This window comes from Cantharellus anzutake (genome assembly GCF_015039405.1).
Source record: "Cantharellus anzutake strain C23 chromosome Unknown EI90scaffold_57, whole genome shotgun sequence".
In the NCBI taxonomy this organism is placed as follows: Eukaryota; Fungi; Basidiomycota; class Agaricomycetes; order Cantharellales; family Hydnaceae; genus Cantharellus; species Cantharellus anzutake.
In genome coordinates, this window is record NW_024067007.1 from 210,455 (window position 1) to 234,317 (window position 23,863).

Consider the following 23,863-nt stretch of genomic DNA (forward strand, 5'->3'; position numbering starts at 1 on the left):
TGGCAGTGAGTCGTGGATGATACTCAGATGGATTCAAGTTTACTTCGCCCAAGCGCTGTTCTGCCAGATGCCGTCTTACACCCATTACCACTGCTTCATTATGAAGAAAACTCTTTGCACCCCCTTTCTTTGATCGACACCTTTCTGGGAGCTTTCGGAATTGTTTAATGTGGTGTGTCATCTCTCGGATTTTACGTGCAAATGCTGGGCCCTTTCCCATGCGTTGTGCCACCGCAAGACTTGCTGCCTGCAAAGGTCTCTGGTGCTTTCTTCCTGGAATGGACCGCTGCTTTCGATACAGCTGTATATATCCAGCTACCGCTGTGAGGACCATAATCTCTTTCAATGTTGCCATTGAGGTGATCCGTGTTGCTTGTTTCACGAGTTTGTGTATAGTGGCCAGGATATCTTCTTCGGGTTCTTCTTCAGTTAGAATGCCTTCAATGGACTGGCGGATGTCAGTGGAGCGCTCTGTATTGGTCACATCAGTGGTGGCAAGTGGTCGAGTATCTGGTCCGGCACGGTTCAAAGTCCCATCTTCAAACACTTCTCCGTCATCTATGTCCTCCGGTGCTGCGCTGCTGCCTATATCATCTTGGACTTCTTCATCACCGACCTACAGGGAGATCGATGACATTGCTCTGGCATACTGTCCAATGGTGTGTAACAGATGCACGTACCATCTCATCCTTCAAACTCATTGTCTCGAAACCTCGCATCAACTGTGTGAATCTCTCTTCAAATTCCATGATGGCGCTTTCTCGGCTTCTCTCTGTGGTGTTCTTCCCAGAAATATCAGTTGTGCTCACTTGGAAAAATGAAACTGATATGAGGACTGACCGGCTGCCTCAAGAACTTTCTGAGGATATCGGCATCACAAGTTGTCGCCGCTTTCATTAGGTCCCTGCGCTTTGCTTTCACCCGATACTGAGTCCGAGTGGAATCTCCAGTATATGCGCTCCGGAGCTTCGCCTTGAACAGTGGATATTGAGTGGTCATTATGGGTGTATGGGACATACCTCCCGAGTCCTTTTCTCAACATCTCCTCGGTGGCTTGGCTCCTCAAAGACACTGTAAAATATCTCTAAGCTTCTTATATGGTCTTCCTCTTCAGATTCCTCTGTCGCATCGGCACCCTCGGAGCATAAGTCTGTTGAGATGTCTGAATTTGCAGCCGGATTGTCCTCATATTCAGATGGGGAGTCGCCCTCAAAATCTGAGTGCTTAAGACGCTTCCCAAATGTCCTTGAGCTTCCTGTCCTCTGTTCGCGTGCTTGGCGCTTGCGAGCATTTAAGGCAGGCATTTTGACTTAAGGGACCTTGTCGCTCGGGTAGCACGTGATTGCGATGCCGCACAGACAAACTGGTGTTGTTTGTAACCAACTCAAATATAATACCATCTATCCATGTCATTTCGGACCAGTTGGACATCATTTGAACACGTTTCCTAATTCACTGCCAATTTTTTTGAGAAAAAATTTTCATTACTCAAAATTACACGAAATTGCTCTGATACATTGGTAAAGTACTTAAAAGTGCTGCCTTTCCGCTAGTTTCCATACAGTTTAAACAAGTTTTGCGAGCTGAGAAAGAAAGTCCTTCGGAAGCAAAGTGAGGCGTCAAAAATAAGCAACCTACACTGTAGAGCTTTCAGAGCAATGACAATGGCCATTTTACACTCATATATATCCATATTATCTTTGCACTACTGGTGCCAAAACAACTAAGCAGATTTCATGGAGATATGAAGACCATCCATGATTTAAAAACAAAAAGCTCTGAGTTCTATGAGCTCACTGAGCTCATAGAGCTCATAGAGTGTTTCAAGTAATGATGCTGGCCATTTAATATGCATTTCCAAAAATGTATATACATATTATCTTTGCACTTCTGCATCCTTAGGAGAATAAAATCATTCAAACATTTAATTTTCTCCACCCAATGTGTAGAGGGTGCACAGCAAAAAGACTCAATTTGCTCACAGAGCTCTGAGAGCTCCCTACCAAGTTTGCTGATGTTCTCCCACCTCCACTCCTACCCTGTCTACTCTGCTCCCCACCCAATGCCACCTGGACAAGCCTGTCACCCCTCCCTGTCATTACTACCTTTTTCATGGCCCACAACAGGCCTATGATTCATTCCCTATTTACTCTTGCTTTCTTAATGGCCATGCATGGCCATCCTTCTCCCACGTTCTTTGTTTGTTTTTATGTATCCTTTCTTAAAGCTGCCCACAATCTCTGTGAGATCTGGTGACTGATTCCTATTCATTCCATTACACTTAAATACCAGTTGTACACTACCTCATACCTTAGTTTGAAAATCAACTAGGGTTACCCCCCATGCTTCTTGTCTGACTCAGTCGCACCCTCTGTACCCTGAAATATCAGGGCCACATCAAGTACAAGGTGCAATGCTCATGGACAAGTCGTTGAAGCCGAAACCCCACTTTGCCATGATTGACAACCCCGCCCTTAATGGGCTGTTATGCCAAGACAGCAAACCTAAAGAGTCGCTGATGGTGAATCATGGTAACATTTCCCACACCCTGACATGGGGTAGCTGTAAAAGGTGGACCAGCCTTTATTTCTACCCCATCAATATACAGCACCTAAAAGCATATTTCTAGATGGACTACCTGAGGCCTGAGGTGAACGGGGGAATGGAACATTACTGTCCCCAAACAAGTAAGCATTCCTACAAGTAGTCCCTGGCCACTTGGACTGAAGTGGAAAGATGAGAAGAAGGCTACTTCTTCGGTTCCCACTTCAGGTATGTTTATATACATGTGGCTTGGGTCACATGACAGATGCCACATTGTAGGTGGGATAATCGCCCATGTGCAGAACCAGCTTGGATATGTACCCGCTTCCACAATTAGAAAACCACTTTCATTCATGCAACAACATGGCACGAATTTGGTATCTAAAAATAGTGCCAATTCTTTCGATTCTGACGATACCAAAAACATCTCAATCAGTGGAGAATTGATGGAGTTATGTGTTGGGCAAGTTAGGCATGGCAGGTCATGAGTATGTGCAGGCATGGGAATTTCAAGTGGCCACCCAGAATTCCAGCCTCACTCGTTCCCACGGCATCTAATAAATTAGTAAAAATGTTTATCGGCTGTGTGAGAGTAATCTCCGGCTTCATGTCCAATTTCGGCTCTTAATTCCGTAAATCCGTTGAGAAATCGCTTATTTTTTTATATTGCCTAATAAGGTACCCAGGTGCCATATGGCACCAATATTCCTCATTTATTAGTTCTAAAAATAATAGTTCCTTATATCCTGTACATACCAGATTCTGGAATAGAAGTTCTCTCCTCCCCCAAATTCTCTAAGGTGCTAGGATGCGCTAGAGTTGGAGTGAGTGAGTGGAATTCCAACAGTAGGAATAAGGGCAACAATCTAGCCTGCAACAAGTGGGTAGTGGACACTGTGGATTTGTTGAGCCCGGACCTTGCGGAAATCCTGGAGAACCCACCATGGAGTTAAGGATCAAGCATATCGAGAGTTAAGAGAGAAAGTAGAGTGTTTGGAGAGTTTGGCCCCAAGCTTAGTCGGCATAGAGAGCCGCTAGCTGTCAGGGGATGACTCCCGGGTCCCCATGACCCTCCCCTATGGTCCACAACCCTATGGTGTAACCAGCCCTATGGGCACAACCCACTGTGGGTAAGAAGATGAGATAAAACAAAGGGCAAGTTGTCAGGGCACACCAGCCTGACCCGGCTCCACCCAGCCCCACCTGACCCGGTACCCCACTGTCCACCCCTCCTCAACCTCCTCCCCCTCTCCTTTCCCCCTCTTCATTTCTACTTCCTTATATTCTCTCTATTTTACTTCTTCTTTATCTTCTCTTTATTTTACATGGACGACCTTTCCTTGTATCAATGTACCATTGACCCACTACAGCGTGCCCACAACACACCCAGCCCGGACACCTCAGGCAACCCCCCACTGTGCCCAGCATGCATGCTTGCACCGGATGCCCTCAGGATTTCCCATGGAGACACCCAGGTGATTACAGCTGTGTGTGAGGTGTTAGAGACCGGATCAAGACAAAGGATTTGTCTCTGTGGTGGAGGGCTTTGGCCTCAGCGACTCAGGCCAGGAGTGCTGTGCCAAGTTACATGTCCGTGCCCTAATTTACTTACTGGCAGCGAGAACTAAAGGGGGATCAACTCTAGTCAATTTTATCACTGAGGTGTAACTTATGTACAAGTTAAGTATATATAGTTACAGCAAGGGCAGGCCTGTGAATGGTGGGGCTGAGCAGAGCAGAGCGAACGGAGTTAAACATTAGCCAATTGAATATTACCAACAAGTCGAGTAACGGGGTTAGCAGAATGGCAGGCAATAACCCAGAAATGGAAAGGAGGGATAGGCCTGAAGGTGGGCTTGCAGGGCAAGCAAGTGAATTGCCCAGCAGAGGCGGGAGTGCGCTAGTGGACGTCGGAGCTGTCCAGAAGCCTTCGAGGCTCCGTACTTAGGGAGGTGTAGGTAATATATTGAAAAGGGGGGTGGCGACCATCAAGGGAGGTGGAGGTGATTGCAGAATATGGGAGCTCCGAGGTTAGTGAAGAAGGAGTGGAGGTAGTCCAGAAGGGTCAGAGGTCGTGAAGACGATGGCCATGGATGGATATGACAGCGAGGGTGGGCCCCTGAATGGTGGGGCTAAGCGGAGTGGGGCTAATGGAGTTAAACATTAGCCAATTGAATATTACTGACAAGTCAGGTTATGGGGTTAGCGGAATGGCAGGCGATAACCCAGAAACGGAAAGGAGGGATAGGCCCGAAGGTGGACTTGCAGGGCAAGCAAGTGAATTTCCCAGCAGAGGTGGGAGTGCACTAGCAGATGTCGGAGCTGTCCGGAAGCCTTTGGGGCTCTGTACTTAGGGAGGTGTAGGTAATATATTGAAAAGAGGGGGTGGTGACCATCAAGGGAGGTGGAGGTGATTGCGGAATATGGGAGCTCCGAGGTTAGTGAAGAAGGAGCGGAGGTAGTCCGGAAGGGTCGGAGGTAGTGGAAGACGATGGCCGTGGATGGATATGACAGGAGGAGGCAAGAAATGACCAGTGGATCAAGTGCCAATATTGACAGGTTAAGTGAATGAATAAGAAGTGCATCAGCACATGGATCAAGTACCAATATTGGCAAGTTAAGCAAATGAATAGATGAACAATATAGGCACTTGGCAAGGAGTGAATGGTATGCTGCCAAGCAACAAAAATGGCCAGAGGAGAAAAGTGGAGGTCGGTGCATGGCGCCGATACAAGTCTACAAATAAGTGGGGTCAGTGCAGTGCCAACACAAGTCTGTGAGACAGAGGTGGATCCATCAGTACTGTCACAAGGACAGCATGATGACCAGCAGAGGTCCTGAGGGGAGTGGGAGTGTTGACCTGACCACAGGGTGTGGAGGGCAACCAGAAGCATCAGAGGTGCAGAGGGTGCAGAGGTGGGTGGAGGTACAGATGCAGGTGGAGGTCCGGATGCAGGCAGAAGTCTGGATGTGGGTGGAGGTGTCAGAGACCGGATTGAGACAAAGGATTTGTCTCCATGGCAGAGGGCTTTGGCCTCAGCGACTTAAGCCAGGAGCACTGTGCCAAGTTACACATCCATGCCCTAATTTACTTACTGGCAACGAGAACTAAAGGGGGTCAACTCTAGTCGATTTTATTACTGAGGTGTAACCTATGTACAAGTTAAGTATAGTTACAGCAAGGGCAGGCCCATGAATGGCGGGGCTGAGCAGAGCAGAGCTAACGGAGTTAAACATTAGCCGATTGTCATATCCATACAATCCCAACCTCCGCTCCAGGCTCCCGGAACTCTGAAACTGACTCCGGAGCCCTACTTCCCTTCCGTCACCTTCTCCTTGCCAACTCCCAAGAGGTTATCCCACCTCCGGCTCCGACACCACCTTTGGTCCGACTCTGGAACATCCCAGGTCCGACCTCAACCTCGACACCTTCCAGATGAGTACACGACACCTATGCTCCCAACTCCGGACCTATCAGGGCACACCCACCCGACCCAGCTCCACCTGCCCTCACCCGGTATCCCACTCACCTCTACTCTCCACCCTGCATCACAGTTCCTCATCTCTTGTTCTTCTTTCTGTCCCTTTGTTCTTTTGTTCCTTCATTCTTTCTTCTATCTTTATCTACATGGACGACCTTTCCCCATATCTATGTATTATTGACCCACCCACGACGCATGCACAACACACCCAGCCCCGGACAGCCTTGCAGTGCAACCCAGTATGCATGTGTGCAGCACATGCCCTCAGGATCCCCCACGGGGACACCCAGATGACTGTGGCTGTATGCAGGGTGTGTCGGAAAATCGTGAGATCGATCAAAAGCATGAGACTTGACATTTAAAACGCCAAAATTTGACGTTTAAACGTGAATTTTGGCATCTAAACGTTGTGATAAATTGTTTATGGCGTTTTTTGATATTATTGAATGCGTTTTTATACCCCTCAAACGCTCTGAATATGTTTTTAATAACTTAATAAATGCGTCATAAATGCTTCCTACAGCATCAAAATCATCAAAAATCCATCTCATATAACACATAAAGTACCACCACATCTGACCAATGTATTCTCATCGGCTGTTGGGTAGTTGTTGTAAATAAACACCATGAAACATTTCCCAGGCGTTTAAACGATATACGGGATTTTCCGACATGATGTGGCAAACCTCATGTGACCCAAGCTGCATGTACATAAAGGTACCTGAGGTGGGAACCGAAGAAGTAACCTTCTTCTCACAGTTCCCACTTCAGTCTGAGTGGCCAGGGACCATCGTCCCAGACTGGGCCTGTCAGTATGCACGCCCACTCCACACCCCGCGACGGCCTCAGTGCTGGGCATTACACCTGGGCCCCCTTGACCCCGGACACATCCCTGACACTTTGCTCCAAGATTCCATCATGGTTCCAACCTTGGACTTTGACCCTACCTCAGCTTAAGTCCATTGCATTGGTGACCTCATTCTATGTAAACACCATTGCCAATATTCCTCAGACTTCCGACTCCACCTCCATAACCTCCGTAAGCTCTGCAACCTCTGAGCTTCACAGAATGTTCTTGGCACTTTCACTGCTTGTACTGTATCTTTCACACTTTCCCCTCATCCCTATTTGGACTACTGCTTCCTCCCATTTTAGCCAGTTAGTCATCAACCCCACTTCACCTCATCCTCCTGCCCCTCTGGGCTTCGCCCTTCCTACCTCCTTTCAGATATGCCATAGAGTCTAACCCATGACCCTCGGTACCGATCTGCTTCCATTATCCCCTTGTCTCCATTCAGACACCTTTGTTCTGATTTGGACCCCCTTTGACTTCCTTGTGCTTTCATCTCCCCATTATATACAGGCACTTGTACATACTCATTTTAGACCCTCAGTCTAAAATCGACTAGAAATGCCCCCTAGAGACTTCCTGCTCACCACTTCTGAAATTAAGGACCAAATGGACAAACAGCAATGGCACAGCACTCCCCTTGAGTCGCTGAGGCCAAGGTCCCTCCTTGCTAAGTCTCCGGTTCCACTCCAGAACCATCTGCCCTTGCCCAGTTCTAACAAACTGTATAGTAATCTATTATATCTCGCTTGATACTTGACCAAATGTTCTATAAATTTGCGTACTAATTTATATATTATCAACACAAGTTTTTGACATTTTTTTATATTTTTTTTGACATGCCATGAGGTGCTGGAAGACATTTCCCATGCACAGACCATGTGCAGAGCAGACACTACATTCATATCTCTGTCAGTTCTTATTCCTTTCTCTTTGGTTTTTTTTAACAGGTGCATGTTAATGTTCTCTACAATGTGTATTCTTATGATCCTGCGATCTTGAGGGTATGTCAGGGACATGTCCGGGGTAGAAGGGGTCCAGATGTATCGCCCGGCAGAAGGGCCCTTGCAGGGTGTGAACCGGGTGTGCATGCTGGCAGGTCCGGGAAGGGACAGCAGTCCCTGGCCACTCAGACTGAAGTGGAGAATGTGTTATTATTATTAAAAGGGAGAACTATACTACTTACCTGAAGTGGAGAATGTGAGAAGAAGGTTACTTCTTCGGTTCCCACTTCAGGTACATTTATGTACATGCAGTTTGAGTCACATGACGAGTGCCACATCATCCTTGGAGACAGCCACGGCCATCCGGGTGTCCCCATGGGGGATCCCGAGAGTGTCTGCTGCATGCACGCATGCTGGGCACAGCAGGAAGCCATCCAGGGTGTGTGGGCCAGATGGGTCAACAGTACATCGATACAAAGGAAGGTGGTCCGTGTAGATAGAAAGAAATAAACAGGATGAGAAAGATGAGAAGAATGAAATAAAGAAAGAGAGAAAAGAAAGAGGGAGAGAGGGAGGAAGGAAGAGGGAGAGGGATGGACAGTGGGGAGCGGGTGTGGTGTGGCTGGGTGGGTCCAGGTGGACCCGGGTCAGGCAGGTGTGCCTGTCAGGGCATGCCCCGCCCAACCCCCGCTCTGCACCGCTTCTCCCTCTTCCTTTCTCCTTTCCTCCTTTCTTCCTTTCTTTCTTTCTCTCTCTCTCACATGGACCACCTTTCCCGTTGCTCAATGTATCACCGGCATGCATGCCCATTTCCCCTCCTGTAACTTACCATCCCTATATCGCCGCCACCGCTGCCGCACTCGCCCCACACCCACAGTGGGCCCTCTCGGGATCTCCCACGGAAGCACCCAGAGAGCCATGGCTGTGTGCGAGGGTGATGTGGCACACCCCACGTGACTGATCCTGCATGTATATAATAACAGCTGGAGTGGGAACCGAAGAAGTAGCCTTCTTCTCACATTCCCACTTCAGACTAAGTGGTCGGGGACGCTCACCCCACGATGGGATTGCTGCTACGCACAGCCACTATTCGTCCCACCAAGTCCCGCACGCTGGGACCTCGCCGCTTTCGGAGCTGTCCCTGACAGTGCCCTGACAGGGTACCAAGTGAGAATAACTGAAAGAATTTATCATATCTCGCTTGATACTTAACCAAGTGTTCTGAAAATTTGCATGGTATTTTGTATATTATCAACGCAAGTACATAATATTTTTACATATTTTTAAAACACCTGTGAGGTGCTGGAGAACGTTTCCCACGCACAGATCATCTGCAGAGCTGACACTGGATTGGTATCTCTGTCAGTTCTTGACCATTTCTTGTCAAATGTCTTCAATGGGCCTGTATTAACCCCCTATTCATTTGTTATTATTAGTGCAAATCGTTAGGTAGTGTGTATGAGGAGGTGGAACGTTTTTTCTACAAATAAACCATGTACATTAGTATCTCAGTCAGTTCTCATTTGTTTTTCGTCGGGTTTCTTTCAGTGAGCTCGTACTAACTTGCTACCTATTTGTTATTATTGGTGCAAGTCGCGAATGAGCGTTCATGAGGCAGTGGAACGGTTTTTCACAATTTTTCACAAAAAAAAGCATATACATGAGTATCTCTGTCAATTATCATTCGTTTTTCACCGTTTCTTTTTGAACATGCTTGTAATAATGCCTTTGTTATTTTATATTATTAGCGCACATCGCGAATGAGGGTGTATGAGGCAGTGGGACGTTTTGTCCCATTTTTTCACACCCAAAGGACATGTACATGCATATCTCCATCAAGTCTCCTTCGTTTTTTGTCGGGTTTTTTTCAATGAGCTTGTACTAACGGCCTCTCCATCTAATATTATTAGCGTGCATCGTCAAACAGCCTGTATGAGGCCATGGACACTGTTTCCCATGCACACAACTTGTGCTAGGATGGGCTACCACTTGTATCTCCCTCAGTTTTCAACCATTTTTTATCAGGTTTTTTGCAACAGGTGCGTCATGGTCACTTCTCCATCTTTTATTACTACACCACGACAGGTCATCTAGTACAATTGTTAACATTGAAAACACTCCCACAGCTCAGACAACTGTATTGCTTATGAATTTAATTTGTATTGAACAATACATTCAACCTCACTTCATTATATGATGATGATTACCGATAAAAAGTGAAAGGGGTATGAATATGTTTCACAGGAAATCACCCTTAGAAATTGGCCATTCAGTGAAATTCTTATTATCAATACAGTTATATTATATTGCAATACAGTTCAATCATATTGCGATATAGTATGTTAGCGCCCAGCTATTCTGCGTTCCTCGTTGAGTTTGAGTCAGGGGAACACAACCTGGGGTCGAGCTTTGGCTACAAAACATATGCACTGGTCAGCACACGTTTGATCAAGCTCGTCGGGTTTGTGGGTTGGCAGGTTGTGCATAATGAGAAGAGATCAAGGGGGCATGGATTCATGTGAGGAGAGATAGAAGGAAATCATGGAGCATAGCTGCTCCTGTCATATCCATACATACCAGATCCCAATCCGACTCCTGGACCCCCATCTTCACCACCTCCGGAGTCCTACCCCATCTCCATCCACTCCGATACTCACCTCAGACCAAATATCACTCCTCTCGCCACCCTCCTCCTCTCACCACCCTCCTCCTCTCACCACCCTCCTCCTCTCACCACCCTCCTCCTCTCACCACCCTCCTGTCAGGGCACACACCCTGACTAGCCCGGACCCGCACCCGCGTCCGGACCCGCACCTGGACCCACATGTGCGCCTCCGCCCTGCACGCTCCGCGCGCCGCATGTTCCGGGCCCGGTTCCTACCCTTCATGTGACTTCCGGGTATCCCCGGAAGTTTTCGCCATATTGGGGCCACTGTGGGAAAGTGAGAAGTTAACCTTCTTCTCACTTTCTTACCCACAGTAGGCAAGTGTAGCCTACTTCCTATTTATCTATACACTTTCTTACCCACAGTAGTTATTTGTCAGGGACGGCTCGAGGAAGGCAGAGGTAGCGGCGTAACGCTCGGCGCTAGCGGCCCGGATGGCGGCAGGGCGGTGAGACCGTATAGTGGGTAGCCCTTACTTGGGCTCACGTCCCTGTGTGGCTTCTTAGGCTGAAGCGGGAAATGTATTGTTATTAGGGTGGGAAGCCAGACTAAACTAGGGTACTTGCCTGAAGCGGGAAATGAGAAGAAGGTTACTTCTTCGGTCCTGCTTTGGCTTAGTTTATATACATGTGTGAATGGGTCATGTGGGGTTGCCACGTCACCCTCGGACGAAGCCGGGTTACCATGGGTGGTTCCGCAGTCGATCCCGAGTGTTGGAGGGGAAGTACAAGTAGAAGTGCGTGGTGCATCCGGCGTTGCGGTGCCCCTACGGGGTGCTCAGCGTCGGACACATCCGTGCTACAAGGGTAGGAAAGAAAGAGAGGTCGTCTGTATAAAGATAGAAAAAGAGAAGAAGGAAAGAAGAGAGAATGAGGGGATGAGACAAAAGGAAAAGGAGGTGGCGGCGGTGGCGGCGGCGGCAGCGTGCCCTGACATTATTGCCCAGGACAGGCTGTTCACAGGTTAGGCTGTGGGCTATAGAGAGAGGGGTCATGGGGACCCAGGGTCCGTCCCCTGACACCTCCTCCTCTTACTCCTCTTATTCCTCACAACACCTCCACCCTTCTGTCACTCTCCTGCCCTACTTCTGTCCACTCTGATACTCACCTTCGGACCTGACACCTTTCCTCTCCTCCGCTCCTCTCTTCTCTCTCCTCCCTCTGACCCTCTTCTGCCAAACCCCCGGCAAGTTACGACCTTCCACCGCTGTCCCATACCCTGTACTCAGACACTGCTCGTACCTTCACTCTGAGATCCCGTCATAGTTCCAACCTTGGACTTTGACTCCACCTCGGCTTAAGTCCATTGCATTGGTGACCTCATACTACATAAACACCATTGCCAACATTCCTTGGACTTTAAACCCTGCCTCTGTAACCTCCATAAGCTCCGTAACCTCCAAGCTCCATGGATCATACCTGGCACTTTCGCCGCTTGTAATGTATCTTTCGCACATTCCCCTCATCCTTATTTAGACTGCTGCTTCTTCCCATTCCAGCCAGTTAGTCATCATCCCCACTTCACCTCATCTTCCTGCCCCTCTGGGCTTTGCCCCCCTATCTCCTTTCGGACGTACCACAGGTTCTAAACCTATGACCTTCAGTGCCACTCCGCTTTCATCTTCCCTTTGTCCCATTTGGACGCCTTTGTTCCGATTCGGACCCTCTTTGTTTCCTCATGCTTTCACCCTCTCCATTATATTATCGGTGCTTGTACATACTTGTTTTAGGCCCTTAGTCTAAAATCGACCTGAAATGCCCCCTAGAGACTTCCTGCTCAACACCTCTGAAATTAAGGACCAAATGGACAAACAGCAATGGCACAGTGCTCCGCATGAGTCGCTGAGGCCAAGGTCCCTCCTTGCTAAGTCTCTGGTTCCCCTCTGGAATCATCCACCCCTGCCCAGTTCTAACAGCTCCCTTGACATGGAGTACAGCCTCAACGTTGAGAGTAGGGAGAATAGAGTACTTGAGAATGGGACTTAGGACTGAAACATGGATTCACATACTTGATGCCTCGCACAAAGAAGTCCCGATGGCATGCTTGGTCACCAGACGAAAACAAGCTGTTCCGCAGGATGATGCTGACCCGTATCTTGCCTGAATGCGCCTTTGCCTGCGAGTTGAGAGAATATAATGCACCATACAATTGCTGAGATGGGTAGCCTGTGCGGTCTCCTGGATAGAGGTTTTAGACATTAGGACGATGAGATATTTCAGTTCTGCAGCAGTGTGCTTGGTCATGAGACGGTGGTGGTGTGCGGAAGTTCAGAGCTAAGCATATTCATGGTGGTTCAGCCAATCAAGAACTGGATCCTTTGGTGCTGCAGCCATCATCAATGAAGACCAGTTGTCATTACCAATGGGCTGGCGGCGCTAACGTACTGTATTGCAATATAATTTAACTGTATTGATAATAAAATTTTCACTAAATGGCCAATTTCCGAGGGTGATTTCCCGCGAAACATATTCATACCCCTTTCGCTTTTTATCGGACAGATTCCCTCAAAGCGCTGTAAGTATGTAATTATATATTATATATTATATGAATGAGATGATGGGTGAACACGTCAGATTCAGCGTCAGTTTTCACGTAATATTAACACCGGAGAGTGACCTGCTGTGCAGGTAACTCCATCGGTCTCTTCATTGATTTGCAAGATCTCGGACCCTGGAGAGTCCACCAATGCAACAGGAAATAACAAGAGAAAAACAATGATAAGTCGAACACCGGACGGACAGGTAACGATAACTACAGCAGCCTCTTGTGGTTCCACCACCACCAAATGGCACACAAACCCCCAATTACTACCAGAACATTCACACCGAGAACAGCCCCAAACAAATAGAAACGTCCATCCGGTGCACTCAACGGGAGATTAATGTTCATGCTGAAGATACCTAGTTGTTGAAACCGTCGTTCAGTCACTCACACACGCAAAATTTAGCAGGGAGACGCACCGGTAGCCACTTGCATGCAGTGATCTGCCGTGTGGACAGCACTGCGCTTCAAGAGCATTGAATCTGCTCATTCGTAGCCTGAGCGAGGTTCACTCCAAGTCCCGAAAAGTATGTTGGCTGAGAGTGAGCCAATACTCTTTCGTAATGCGCCAAAGACTGTTGCATTGTCAAGAGATGGTCTGCGTATTAGTGGTCCATCAGCCTGCCTGGACATCGACTCGCTAGTCAGTAAGCTCACCCTGGACGTCATCTAAGTGCGCTCCTGAGTCTGCGACACCCGTCAATCTATCCCGCAGTATCCCAAGTACCTCGTTCTTCGGGGCGAGGAGCCTTATGAGCAACGTCACGGTCCGCCTAGTCCGAGACATCCTTATGAGAGTTTGTGTTCTTGCCAACTTGACAGCACGCCACTTTGCCTGACCAGTCAGGCGTGGGCAGATAAGCCTCAGCCAAAGTTTCTTGATCCTGTGCACACAGGCGGACCCGAAGGACGAGAGGTAACAGCTGATAGGGCGAAACAGATATTGCAGTGTCGAGCATGAACGCTGGTATGTATGATTCCAAGCGCTACGACGGGGTTGGGACGTGGGCGATATCGGGAGTGACTCCTTCCTTTTCTCGTTGAGATCAACAATGACCTCAATCGCTTCAGGCTCGGCCTCACGGTGCCGGGCAGCTTTGGCGTGCTGAAGTGTAGTTTCCCAGTTACGGAGCACTAGATCCTCATCTTGCATTCCGGTAACAAGCCTATCGACATTTTCCACCTCATAACCGATGCGCTTGATAACAGGGATGAAAGCATCAACAATGGAATCCATCAAGCCATGCGTGATGTGGTCTATAGAATTGGTTGCATCATGAGCATACAAAGGGATGTTATTGGTAAATGCACCTGATGTCATGATTGTGGTGTCGTTATTCATCTGTAAAATTTTGCTCCTAACTCTATTGACATGTTCCGACAAATCCGAAAAATGGAACTGGCGAGATGCTCATTAGTGAGAATGTCGGTGTATATGACTTGGTCTACTCACCGAACAAATTCCTTCTCTAAAGACAGTGATATAAACGTTTGTCACATTAGGGATATCCTCCTCGTTTTGAGGTCGTCTATCATCCCCTAATTGTTCACGATCCCTCTGAGCTAGAGACTTGTTCAAATCTACGGAACGAATAACAACGAAATAATAACCCAAGCGAGGGAAGATCTCCACTTTTTCCCGTGGGTTTTGCTGCAAAATATCTTCTAATGTACGTGGGTGCAGATGAAGCAGCTGCAGAATGGAAGGTCACTACGACGGCCGGGATTCTTTACGTAAGTCAACGTACTGTGCCAAGCATACGCATATCTTCCCAAGTAGGAGAGGCCACATCAAGCCACCATGCTTTCTGCCATAAATTACCCAAAATAGTCGAGTCAACTTCTGGTGGAGTGCCGCTGGAGCGATTCCCTGTAGTAGCCTGCGTGGTAGGTTTTCGAGTGCCCAGATTCGTGTTCGAAAAATTACCCGTCCCGATGCCCGCACGAATGAGGGGCCTAGAATGATGATGTTTCGACGAGGGCTCTTCAGCGTGACCTCCTTCGCTCTTCATCTCGGGCACTGAGTCCGTTGACGCGGGCGACATCGACTTAGTCAGGGCCACGGTTACCGGGGGCACTGAGCTTCGTGAACCGACCCGTGGCGACGTAGTTGTAGTTCCACCTTCAAACGCCTTCTCTTCACATCGTGCGTGGGAAGATTCGGCGGGAGAGTGCACAACAGCTGCCGGTAGGAAATTTGCAGGTGCAGGCTTGGCGCGATGGAGGCAAGAATTCGCTCTAAGGGACTTGTGCTGCTCATGGCGAAGTCTATTAGTATCACGGAGAGCCTGCTCGATACTGGACAAAATAAGGGGTAGCGAGGTCGTTTGAATCAGCCGAGAAGTAGAGTCTTGCTGGGGCACTGGACGGCCACCAGGGAATGAAGAAGGTATGTTTTGAGACCGGGCTTCGGAAGCATTTGGCAGGAGCAGACTGAATTCCCGTGGAATCCGTCGAACGTTTTCAAGGGCTTGGCGAGCGAGTGCGCGCTGTGCTGAATCGGTGTTAACAGTAGAGGTAAGGATGTTGGGACATCGACGATGTCTGGAAGACTTCCACGTGGCGGCGGGGGGAGCAGAAGAAGTGGTAGAGGATGAGCTGGTTGTGGAGGCAGATGGTCGAGCCCAGCGAGGAATTGCAAGCTCCACTATGGCAGCGATGGCTCTTGCAACTAATCTGATGGACGCGGATGGTGTCGAAGGGGATGAATGCGTGCTCGAGGCTGTGTCAGGTGAACTAACGCGTACGATCGGACGGGGCGCCTCTGGGAGTTGGGGGGTTGAGCCACGGTATATCGCGCTTTCAGGGCTTTCAGAAGGACTGGCCCGCTGAAGCGGCGTCGGACCAGGGACACGGGAAAACCTGGGTATCGCTCTAACGAAAGGGCTAGTCAGAGACTGATTAGATTCCATTATGGGTTCGAGCTAGAATTAGTCCTCTGGTTGAGAACGCGCTGATTAATATGACACTAGGCTTGCAACGCACTCGCCATAAATCAGAGCACCGCAGGGCCAAAGATTGTAAAGGCCTTGATGGCTAACGACAAATCCCAAGCCAGCTCGACAATGGAGATTTCTGGAGCTTTGGGGATACCTCTTGAAAAGTCAACGGTAACGTTAATATTTTATGTGATGGTTTCTACTTTCCATGATGCGATTATCGCCAATACCCTTAACCTCATTGATGAAAAGTTTATTGCCGGCTTAGGCTTAACCAATAGTAACGCTGCGCTGTGTAAGAGCACAGCTTGTGATACCCTCAGTTCTCGATTACGAGCCTGAGTACGCGTTCGACTGGCTATTATAATAGCATCACCCCCCCCACTGAGAAAGCATAGAGTGAACAGCAAGATACGTACGGGTGCCAACAATAGTCTTAGATGCTAGGGTTTCTGGGAGAAGCTTCCGACGCTTTGGAAAGGGGCACGTCGACAATCGGAGGGTCCTTCGGAGTGCCCATTGCAGCGGGGGAGAAGACAGATGTCCTCCTGTCTTTAGAGTAACCGAAGCACCAGCCGGAGAATCAAGGATCGGGGAAGTGCTGCTGTAACACTTGGTGTATACTTGCGTGTGCTGGGTGAGGCCCTGGGCGACTGCGGAAGGAATATCTGTAACTGATATTGGGTGTGCCGTCAGGCCCGCGGGTCGAAGGTGAAGGGGGACAAGATATCATGGCATTGTAACCGCGCGCGGGGTATAAGTAGCTAGCGGTGTAGAAAAAGTAATAGATGGAGAGCGCATGGGACGCACTGCTACACGTGGAACGTTGTAGCGTTGCGAAGTAGTAAAACAAGTGCCCCGTGGAGCAATACCAATAACTGATATGCGTACCAGCACGTCGTCATAGCTTGTTCGTACAACACCCCTTGTGCTGGTCATCGAAGAACGGCGCGGTATCGAATAGAGGCTGGTAATCTGCCTAGGGGTATCGTTGGTCAACAAGCAGAACGTCGCGTCACCAGCACCAATCACTAAAATAAAAACTGATAACGAGCAATCGAAGAAGACTATACCGATTTGTAGTCCTAACGAGCACATGGTAGATCTGATGCCGCAGAGTAATGAACCCCGACCGCCCCCAAACCTCTCTGAGAGAAGTGAGAAATACCCTGAAACGACAAACTCCAGCAAGACATCGCGCTGCCGAATCGAAAAAAAATACGGCCCTACCAGCCAAGCTGATCCTACACACCTGGAGTAGGAACTTGCATGAGGAAGAAGGGCAACTGGCTAGAGAGCAAGGACCGGGGCCGGCGTGTCGATGAATGACGAGTGTGTGAAGCATTTCCTCGCAGTGGCAGCCCGGAAAGAGTCCTTGTATCGCGAAAGCTACTGGGGTTCCACTACTGAAGAAAAGAAAGCGTCACGCTTGAACATGCAACTGTCACATTTGCACACGCGCGAACGCTTCCTTATCAGGCTTATGGAAAGCGACCCCTTTTTCCTAGCGCATCTCAGTTCAACGCGCCATAGCCCTTTTATATTTCAAGTCTTGATACTTCGGCTAGAGGCTCCTGTCAAGGAAAAAACGTTGTCTCGCGAGAAAGCTCAAACCACAGTAGACATCGCAGTGTAGGAAATGTCCATGTCGAGCAACTCAAAGATAGATGAACCGTTCCCGAACAAGCCCGAGGGGCGGTGCGAATGATCAAAAATTCCTACCACAAGGCATACAAATGCCCAGCATATCTGATATCAAGCCTTAAACCGCCTGGTTTGCATGAGTGCGTGACCCCTCGGCCCGCTAAGTCTGGCAAGTCGACAATGGATCCGGAGCAGAATATTCAGGAAAAAGCTAGAGACCCCGGCACAGATGGCTGCTAAAAACGACGACTGTAGGAACCGCAACTGTAGGAACCGCAACAGTTGCGCCGCGGGCATGACAATTGTTTAATGTCCGTTTAATTCAATTTGGAGTATACTCACCACCCCATGTGTGCCATTGCATGAAAGCAGCAGTTCACCATGTGTTACCATTGACAACATAACCTCTCTATAGTCGACTAAACGCCTAACAACTCAGATAAGAAGGCAACCCCAGTATTTCAGTGGCAGACACTCCATCGAGGCCCCTTCCATTTTGAAACCCTCGGGCCGAACACATATCGAATGTGTCTTACCTAGCCCAGTGCATGCAAACAGGATGACGACGATAAGGATAGCGGCGCCGTAGCTGTGAGTTGAGAGTCCCATGCCAAGCAGTGGATAAGAGTGAATGGATGGAATGGGATGGGATTTAATCAGCGGAAGAAATATCGGGTGAGCAGTGGGTTGAGATGAATCAGAAAGGAGTGTGAAGATCACATTCGCGATAAGCCAAGCTCGATGGATAATGCTTAAGCAAAGTGCCTTTAGAACGACCTTCCTGGCGATACCTACCGCTTCCAGCAGTTAGGAGTCCAAACGCGTTTGGTTATTGGATCGACGAATTAGGGGGTGATTGGTCGTATACATTAGTGAGCTCAACAATGAGACTCTTTTCGTTGTCTGCTAGGGATCCCGAGTGTTCTGCTCCTGAGAGGAGAATACGCGCAATTAATGTAAGGCGTTCGTGAGTGCGCAAGCTATCTATAACACGAAGTTATGAGTGCAACCATACACGAAATGCGAAACTACTACAGTGTAGGTTGCTTATTTTTGACGCCTCACTTTGCTTCCGAAGGACTTTCTTTCTCAGCTCGCAAAACTTGTTTAAACTGTATGGAAACTAGCGGAAAGGCAGCACTTTTAAGTACTTTACCAATGTATCAGAGCAATTTCGTGTAATTTTGAGTAATGAAAATTTTTTCTCAAAAAAATTGGCAGTGAATTAGGAAACGTGTTCAAATGATGTCCAACTGGTCCGAAATGACATGGATAGATGGTATTATATTTGAGTTGGTTACAAACAACACCAGTTTGTCTGTGCGGCATCGCAATCACGTGCTACCCGAGCGACAAGGTCCCTTAAGTCAAAATGCCTGCCTTAAATGCTCGCAAGCGCCAAGCACGCGAACAGAGGACAGGAAGCTCAAGGACATTTGGGAAGCGTCTTAAGCACTCAGATTTTGAGGGCGACTCCCCATCTGAATATGAGGACAATCCGGCTGCAAATTCAGACATCTCAACAGACTTATGCTCCGAGGGTGCCGATGCGACAGAGGAATCTGAAGAGGAAGACCATATAAGAAGCTTAGAGATATTTTACAGTGTCTTTGAGGAGCCAAGCCACCGAGGAGATGTTGAGAAAAGGACTCGGGAGGTATGTCCCATACACCCATAATGACCACTCAATATCCACTGTTCAAGGCGAAGCTCCGGAGCGCATATACTGGAGATTCCACTCGGACTCAGTATCGGGTGAAAGCAAAGCGCAGGGACCTAATGAAAGCGGCGACAACTTGTGATGCCGATATCCTCAGAAAGTTCTTGAGGCAGCCGGTCAGTCCTCATATCAGTTTCATTTTTCCAAGTGAGCACAACTGATATTTCTGGGAAGAACACCACAGAGAGAAGCCGAGAAAGCGCCATCATGGAATTTGAAGAGAGATTCACACAGTTGATGCGAGGTTTCGAGACAATGAGTTTGAAGGATGAGATGGTACGTGCATCTGTTACACACCATTGGACAGTATGCCAGAGCAATGTCATCGATCTCCCTGTAGGTCGGTGATGAAGAAGTCCAAGATGATATAGGCAGCAGCGCAGCACCGGAGGACATAGATGACGGAGAAGTGTTTGAAGATGGGACTTTGAACCGTGCCGGACCAGATACTCGACCACTTGCCACCACTGATGTGACCAATACAGAGCGCTCCACTGACATCCGCCAGTCCATTGAAGGCATTCTAACTGAAGAAGAACCCGAAGAAGATATCCTGGCCACTATACACAAACTCGTGAAACAAGCAACACGGATCACCTCAATGGCAACATTGAAAGAGATTATGGTCCTCACAGCGGTAGCTGGATATATACAGCTGTATCGAAAGCAGCGGTCCATTCCAGGAAGAAAGCACCAGAGACCTTTGCAGGCAGCAAGTCTTGCGGTGGCACAACGCATGGGAAAGGGCCCAGCATTTGCACGTAAAATCCGAGAGATGACACACCACATTAAACAATTCCGAAAGCTCCCAGAAAGGTGTCGATCAAAGAAAGGGGGTGCAAAGAGTTTTCTTCATAATGAAGCAGTGGTAATGGGTGTAAGACGGCATCTGGCAGAACAGCGCTTGGGCGAAGTAAACTTGAATCCATCTGAGTATCATCCACGACTCACTGCCAACATCTGATTAGGTGACAACTCAGAAATTAATGCAACATGTCAATGAGGTGCTTCTTCCCACCTTATTCCCTGAGGACACCAAGAAGACAATCAGTGAGCGGGCTGCTTGACGGTGGCTGTGGAAGTTGGGGTATCGAAATGTGGAGTCAAAGAAGGGGACATACACTGATGCCATGAACGGCCTGATGTTCTGGCATATCGACAGAAGTACCTCGAAAAAATGTCCACCAATAAGGGGTTTGGAAGGTATGTTAACTTGTACTGTATATATATTGCCATAAATTCTTACTTCAATGGGTCGATGGGTGTGGGTCAGATTCTTTCGCGAGTACGATGGAAATGAGATGGAGCCAGTCCCAACTGTCTTTGCTGACAAGGAACATATACCCGTGTTCCAGGATGAGAGTATATTTCATACTAATGAACACCGACGCCGTGTTTGGATAGAAAATGGCAAGCAGCCCCTCAAAAAGAAAGGCAATGGTCGTGCTATACATGTTTCCGATTTTATCACTGAGAAGGGTCGACTGGTCCTAACAGAGGAAGAAGAGATACGAAACCGAGAACGCCCAGCAACCACTCAGATTAAGTCTGATGCAAGAGTCATCACATATCCGGGGAAAGGTCATGATGTGTGGTGGGATGGTCAGCAACTTGTTAATCAGGTATGGACTTGAAATTGACGTAAAGTGCATAATTGATTATTTACAGCTGAAGGATGCAATTGATATATTTGAGTTCAAACACCCAGACTGTGTCGGAGTATGGATATTTGACTGCTCTTCAAGCCATGAGGGATTCGCCCCCGATGCGTTGAATGTGAATGGCATGAATGTGAATCCGGGTGGAAAACAGAAAAAAATGCGACCAACCATCATCCCACTCGACAACCCACCCCCATTACCAAACGAGGAAGATACTCGTGGCCAAGTACAGCTAATGGTCTACCCAGATGACCCAAGCATCCCTGCTGGGCTGCAAGGAAAGCCTAAAGGAATGCGCATTGTGTTGCAGGAGCGCCAAAGTGTGTGGAGGAAACTTGTTGCCGAAAGTCCAAATGGGAAGCCGATTGGGACCTGTGAGCAGTGCCGAAAGTCTCAAGCTGCAAAAGATGCAGAAGCACGCATTTCTGCTGCAGAGGCAACTGGTGAGGAAGTAGAGGACATCCCACTGTCAGATGCACTGGATGACCCAACTGCGGCCTCTGACTGGTGCTGTATGATGCGTGTTCTGTCCCAGCAATCCGACTTCAAGAGTGAACGGCCACTTCTTCAGCAATATGTAGAGGAGCGGGGCCACATCTGCTTATTCCTACCGAAGTTTCACTGTGAGCTTAACCCAATTGAGATGTACTGGGGGTACGCAAAATATCGTGAGTCAAATCAATTTCTTGATTGATATCATTTTCTAATATGTAAGCTCTTCAGGATACAGAGCTGCAACGGATGGGAAGTTTAAATCTGCAAAAGCTCTGATTCCACAGTGCTTGGATTCCTGTGACATTGTAACAATCCGTCGCTTTTTCCGTAAAACCTGGCGCTATATGGATGCATATGAGTGAGTACTTAATTTTGTCCATTTGCTTATTAACATTCCCTACATAGAAAAGGTCTTACAGGGGCACAGGCTGAGTATGCAGTTCGGAAATACAAATCCCATAGACGAATAAAACAAAGTCTTTTTGATAACTAATTTCGTGTTCCTTACCTCCACCTTCCAAAAATAGAAATTAGTTTTTAAAAAAAAATTGGCAGTCATACCAAATTTTCAAAACCTGGTAGAAAATTACATTATCCACTGTTTTTATAGTAGGATTTTAATTTGAGGTGAAGTTGTCTAGCAGGATTTTTCATTGCGGAGCTGCCATGAATAATCAACCTACACTGTAGTCACATGATGCCATAGTCAATGCTTTTAAATTTAAATTTTAATATTGGGTAAATTAAACACTCAGGGAGCTCATATAGATAATAGTCCCCTGTGTGCAAATATAGCTCTATGAGCTCTCAGAGAAGGGGACCTGCAATTTCAAAGTACTGAAGCTCTGAGAGCTCTATGAGCTCTATGAGCTCTCAGGCCTCCGCATCCAGGTTTGCTGATGCAGTAGTGCATATCGATTTCATTGGCGAGGTCCTGTAGGTTGTTGTTAGACACTGGTCCAGGGTCAGCACCGAAGGTCGCTGTTAGCAGGCCACTATAGGCCGCAATGGCCATGATGCCGTGAACAAGGCCCAAGGGTAGGTGTCAGGGATGGCTCGAGGGAGGCAGAGGTAGTGTTGTAGTGCTTGGCACTAGCGGCCCGGACGGTGGCGAGGTGGTAAGACCATATAGTGGACAGCCCTCACTTGGGCTTACGTCCCTGTGTGGCTTCTTAGGCTGAAGCGGGAAATGTATTGTTATTAGGGTGGGAAGCTAGACTAAACTAGGGTACTTGCCTGAAGCGGGAAATGAGAAGAAGGTTACTTCTTTGGTCCTGCTTCGGCTTAGTTTATATACATGTGTGAATGGGTCATGTGGAAGTGCCACGTCACCTTCGGATGAAGCCGGGTTACTGCAGGTGGCTCCATGGTCGATCCCGAGTGTTGGAGGGGAAATACAAGTAGGAGTGCGCAGTGTGTCCGGCGTTGCGGTGCCCCTACGGGGTGCTCAGCGTCGGGCGCGTCTGTGCTACAAGTGTAGGAAAGAAAAGGAGAGGTCGTCTGTATAAAGATAGAAAAAGAGAAGAAGGAAAGAAGAGAGAATGAGACGATGAGACGAAAGGAAAGGTGGCGGCGGTGTGCCCTGACAGTAGGGCATTTGGCCTCAGCAACTCTAAGGGAGTGCTGTGCCCCCTAGCTGTCTCTTGGCCCTCATTTCAGACTCACTGGGGTTGCCTTGTTGGGGTCAGGACTTAGGGGTCGTGGTCACATCGATATTAGAGCTAAGGTACAATAAAGTAACATACAGGATATATATATGGAGAAGGAATGAATGGAAGCGGACCCGGGCCGAAGGCCGAAGGGTCCGGGAGCAAAAGGGGACAAAGAGCGGGGTTGGCTGCACAGTGGCCGGCAATGACCGAAGGTCAAAACAAACAATAACAGATAAATAAAGGAAGGAGCGTAGGGCCACGATGGTATCATAGCGGCTGTCATATCCATACAATCCCAACCTCCGCTCCGGGCTCCCGGAACTCCGAACCTGACTTCTGGAGTCCTACTTCCCTTCCATCACCTCCTCCTTGCCGACTCCCAAGAGGTTATCCCACCTCCGGCTCGGACACCACCTTTGGTCCGACTCCGGAACATTCCGGGTCCGACCCCAACCTCGACACCTTCCAGACGAGTACGCAAAACCTATGCTCCCGACTCCGGACCTCCGCTCCGGAATCCCGTTCGCGTCTCCGTCTCCGGAACCTCCGGTCTTAGCTCCGACCTCGGACTTTGACCCCACCTCCGCTTATACCCATTGTATTGGTTAGCTCATTCCATTTAATTATGTTTGCCAATATTCCGGAGTTTAACTTCCGAGTTCGGACTTTCCGGACTTATGTCGGACCTTGCAACTATTGCATTGCTCCATTCAATTCCGCTATTC

General features: G+C 48.4%; 1 protein-coding gene across 1 annotated transcript; it reads right to left on the bottom strand.

The window, feature by feature from the left end:
• Positions 1-13,470: 13,470 nt before the first annotated feature.
• Positions 13,471-16,412, bottom strand: EI90DRAFT_2216410 (uncharacterized protein). Its single transcript, XM_039052700.1, has 6 exons — positions 16,386-16,412; positions 16,013-16,324; positions 14,776-15,951; positions 14,481-14,720; positions 13,685-14,426; positions 13,471-13,602 (listed from the first exon to the last, which is right to left on the bottom strand). The coding sequence occupies exons 3-6, from the start codon at positions 15,937-15,939 to the stop codon at positions 13,514-13,516; spliced, it is 2,235 nt and encodes a 744-aa protein (XP_038911868.1). The 5' UTR covers positions 15,940-15,951; positions 16,013-16,324; positions 16,386-16,412; the 3' UTR covers positions 13,471-13,513.
• Positions 16,413-23,863: the final 7,451 nt, after the last annotated feature.

Bases quoted from the DNA above. Each gene is read 5' to 3' on its own strand.
- EI90DRAFT_2216410 (XM_039052700.1), bottom strand. From the start codon at position 15,939: ATGGAATCTAATCAGTCTCTGACTAGCCCTTTCGTTAGAGCGATACCC. The intron at 14,721-14,775 runs GTACGTTGACTT...TCCATTCTGCAG, and splicing joins ATATGCGTATGCTTGGCACA to CTGCTTCATCTGCACCCACG. The intron at 13,603-13,684 runs GTGAGCTTACTG...ACAATGCAACAG, and splicing joins GCACTTAGATGACGTCCAGG to TCTTTGGCGCATTACGAAAG.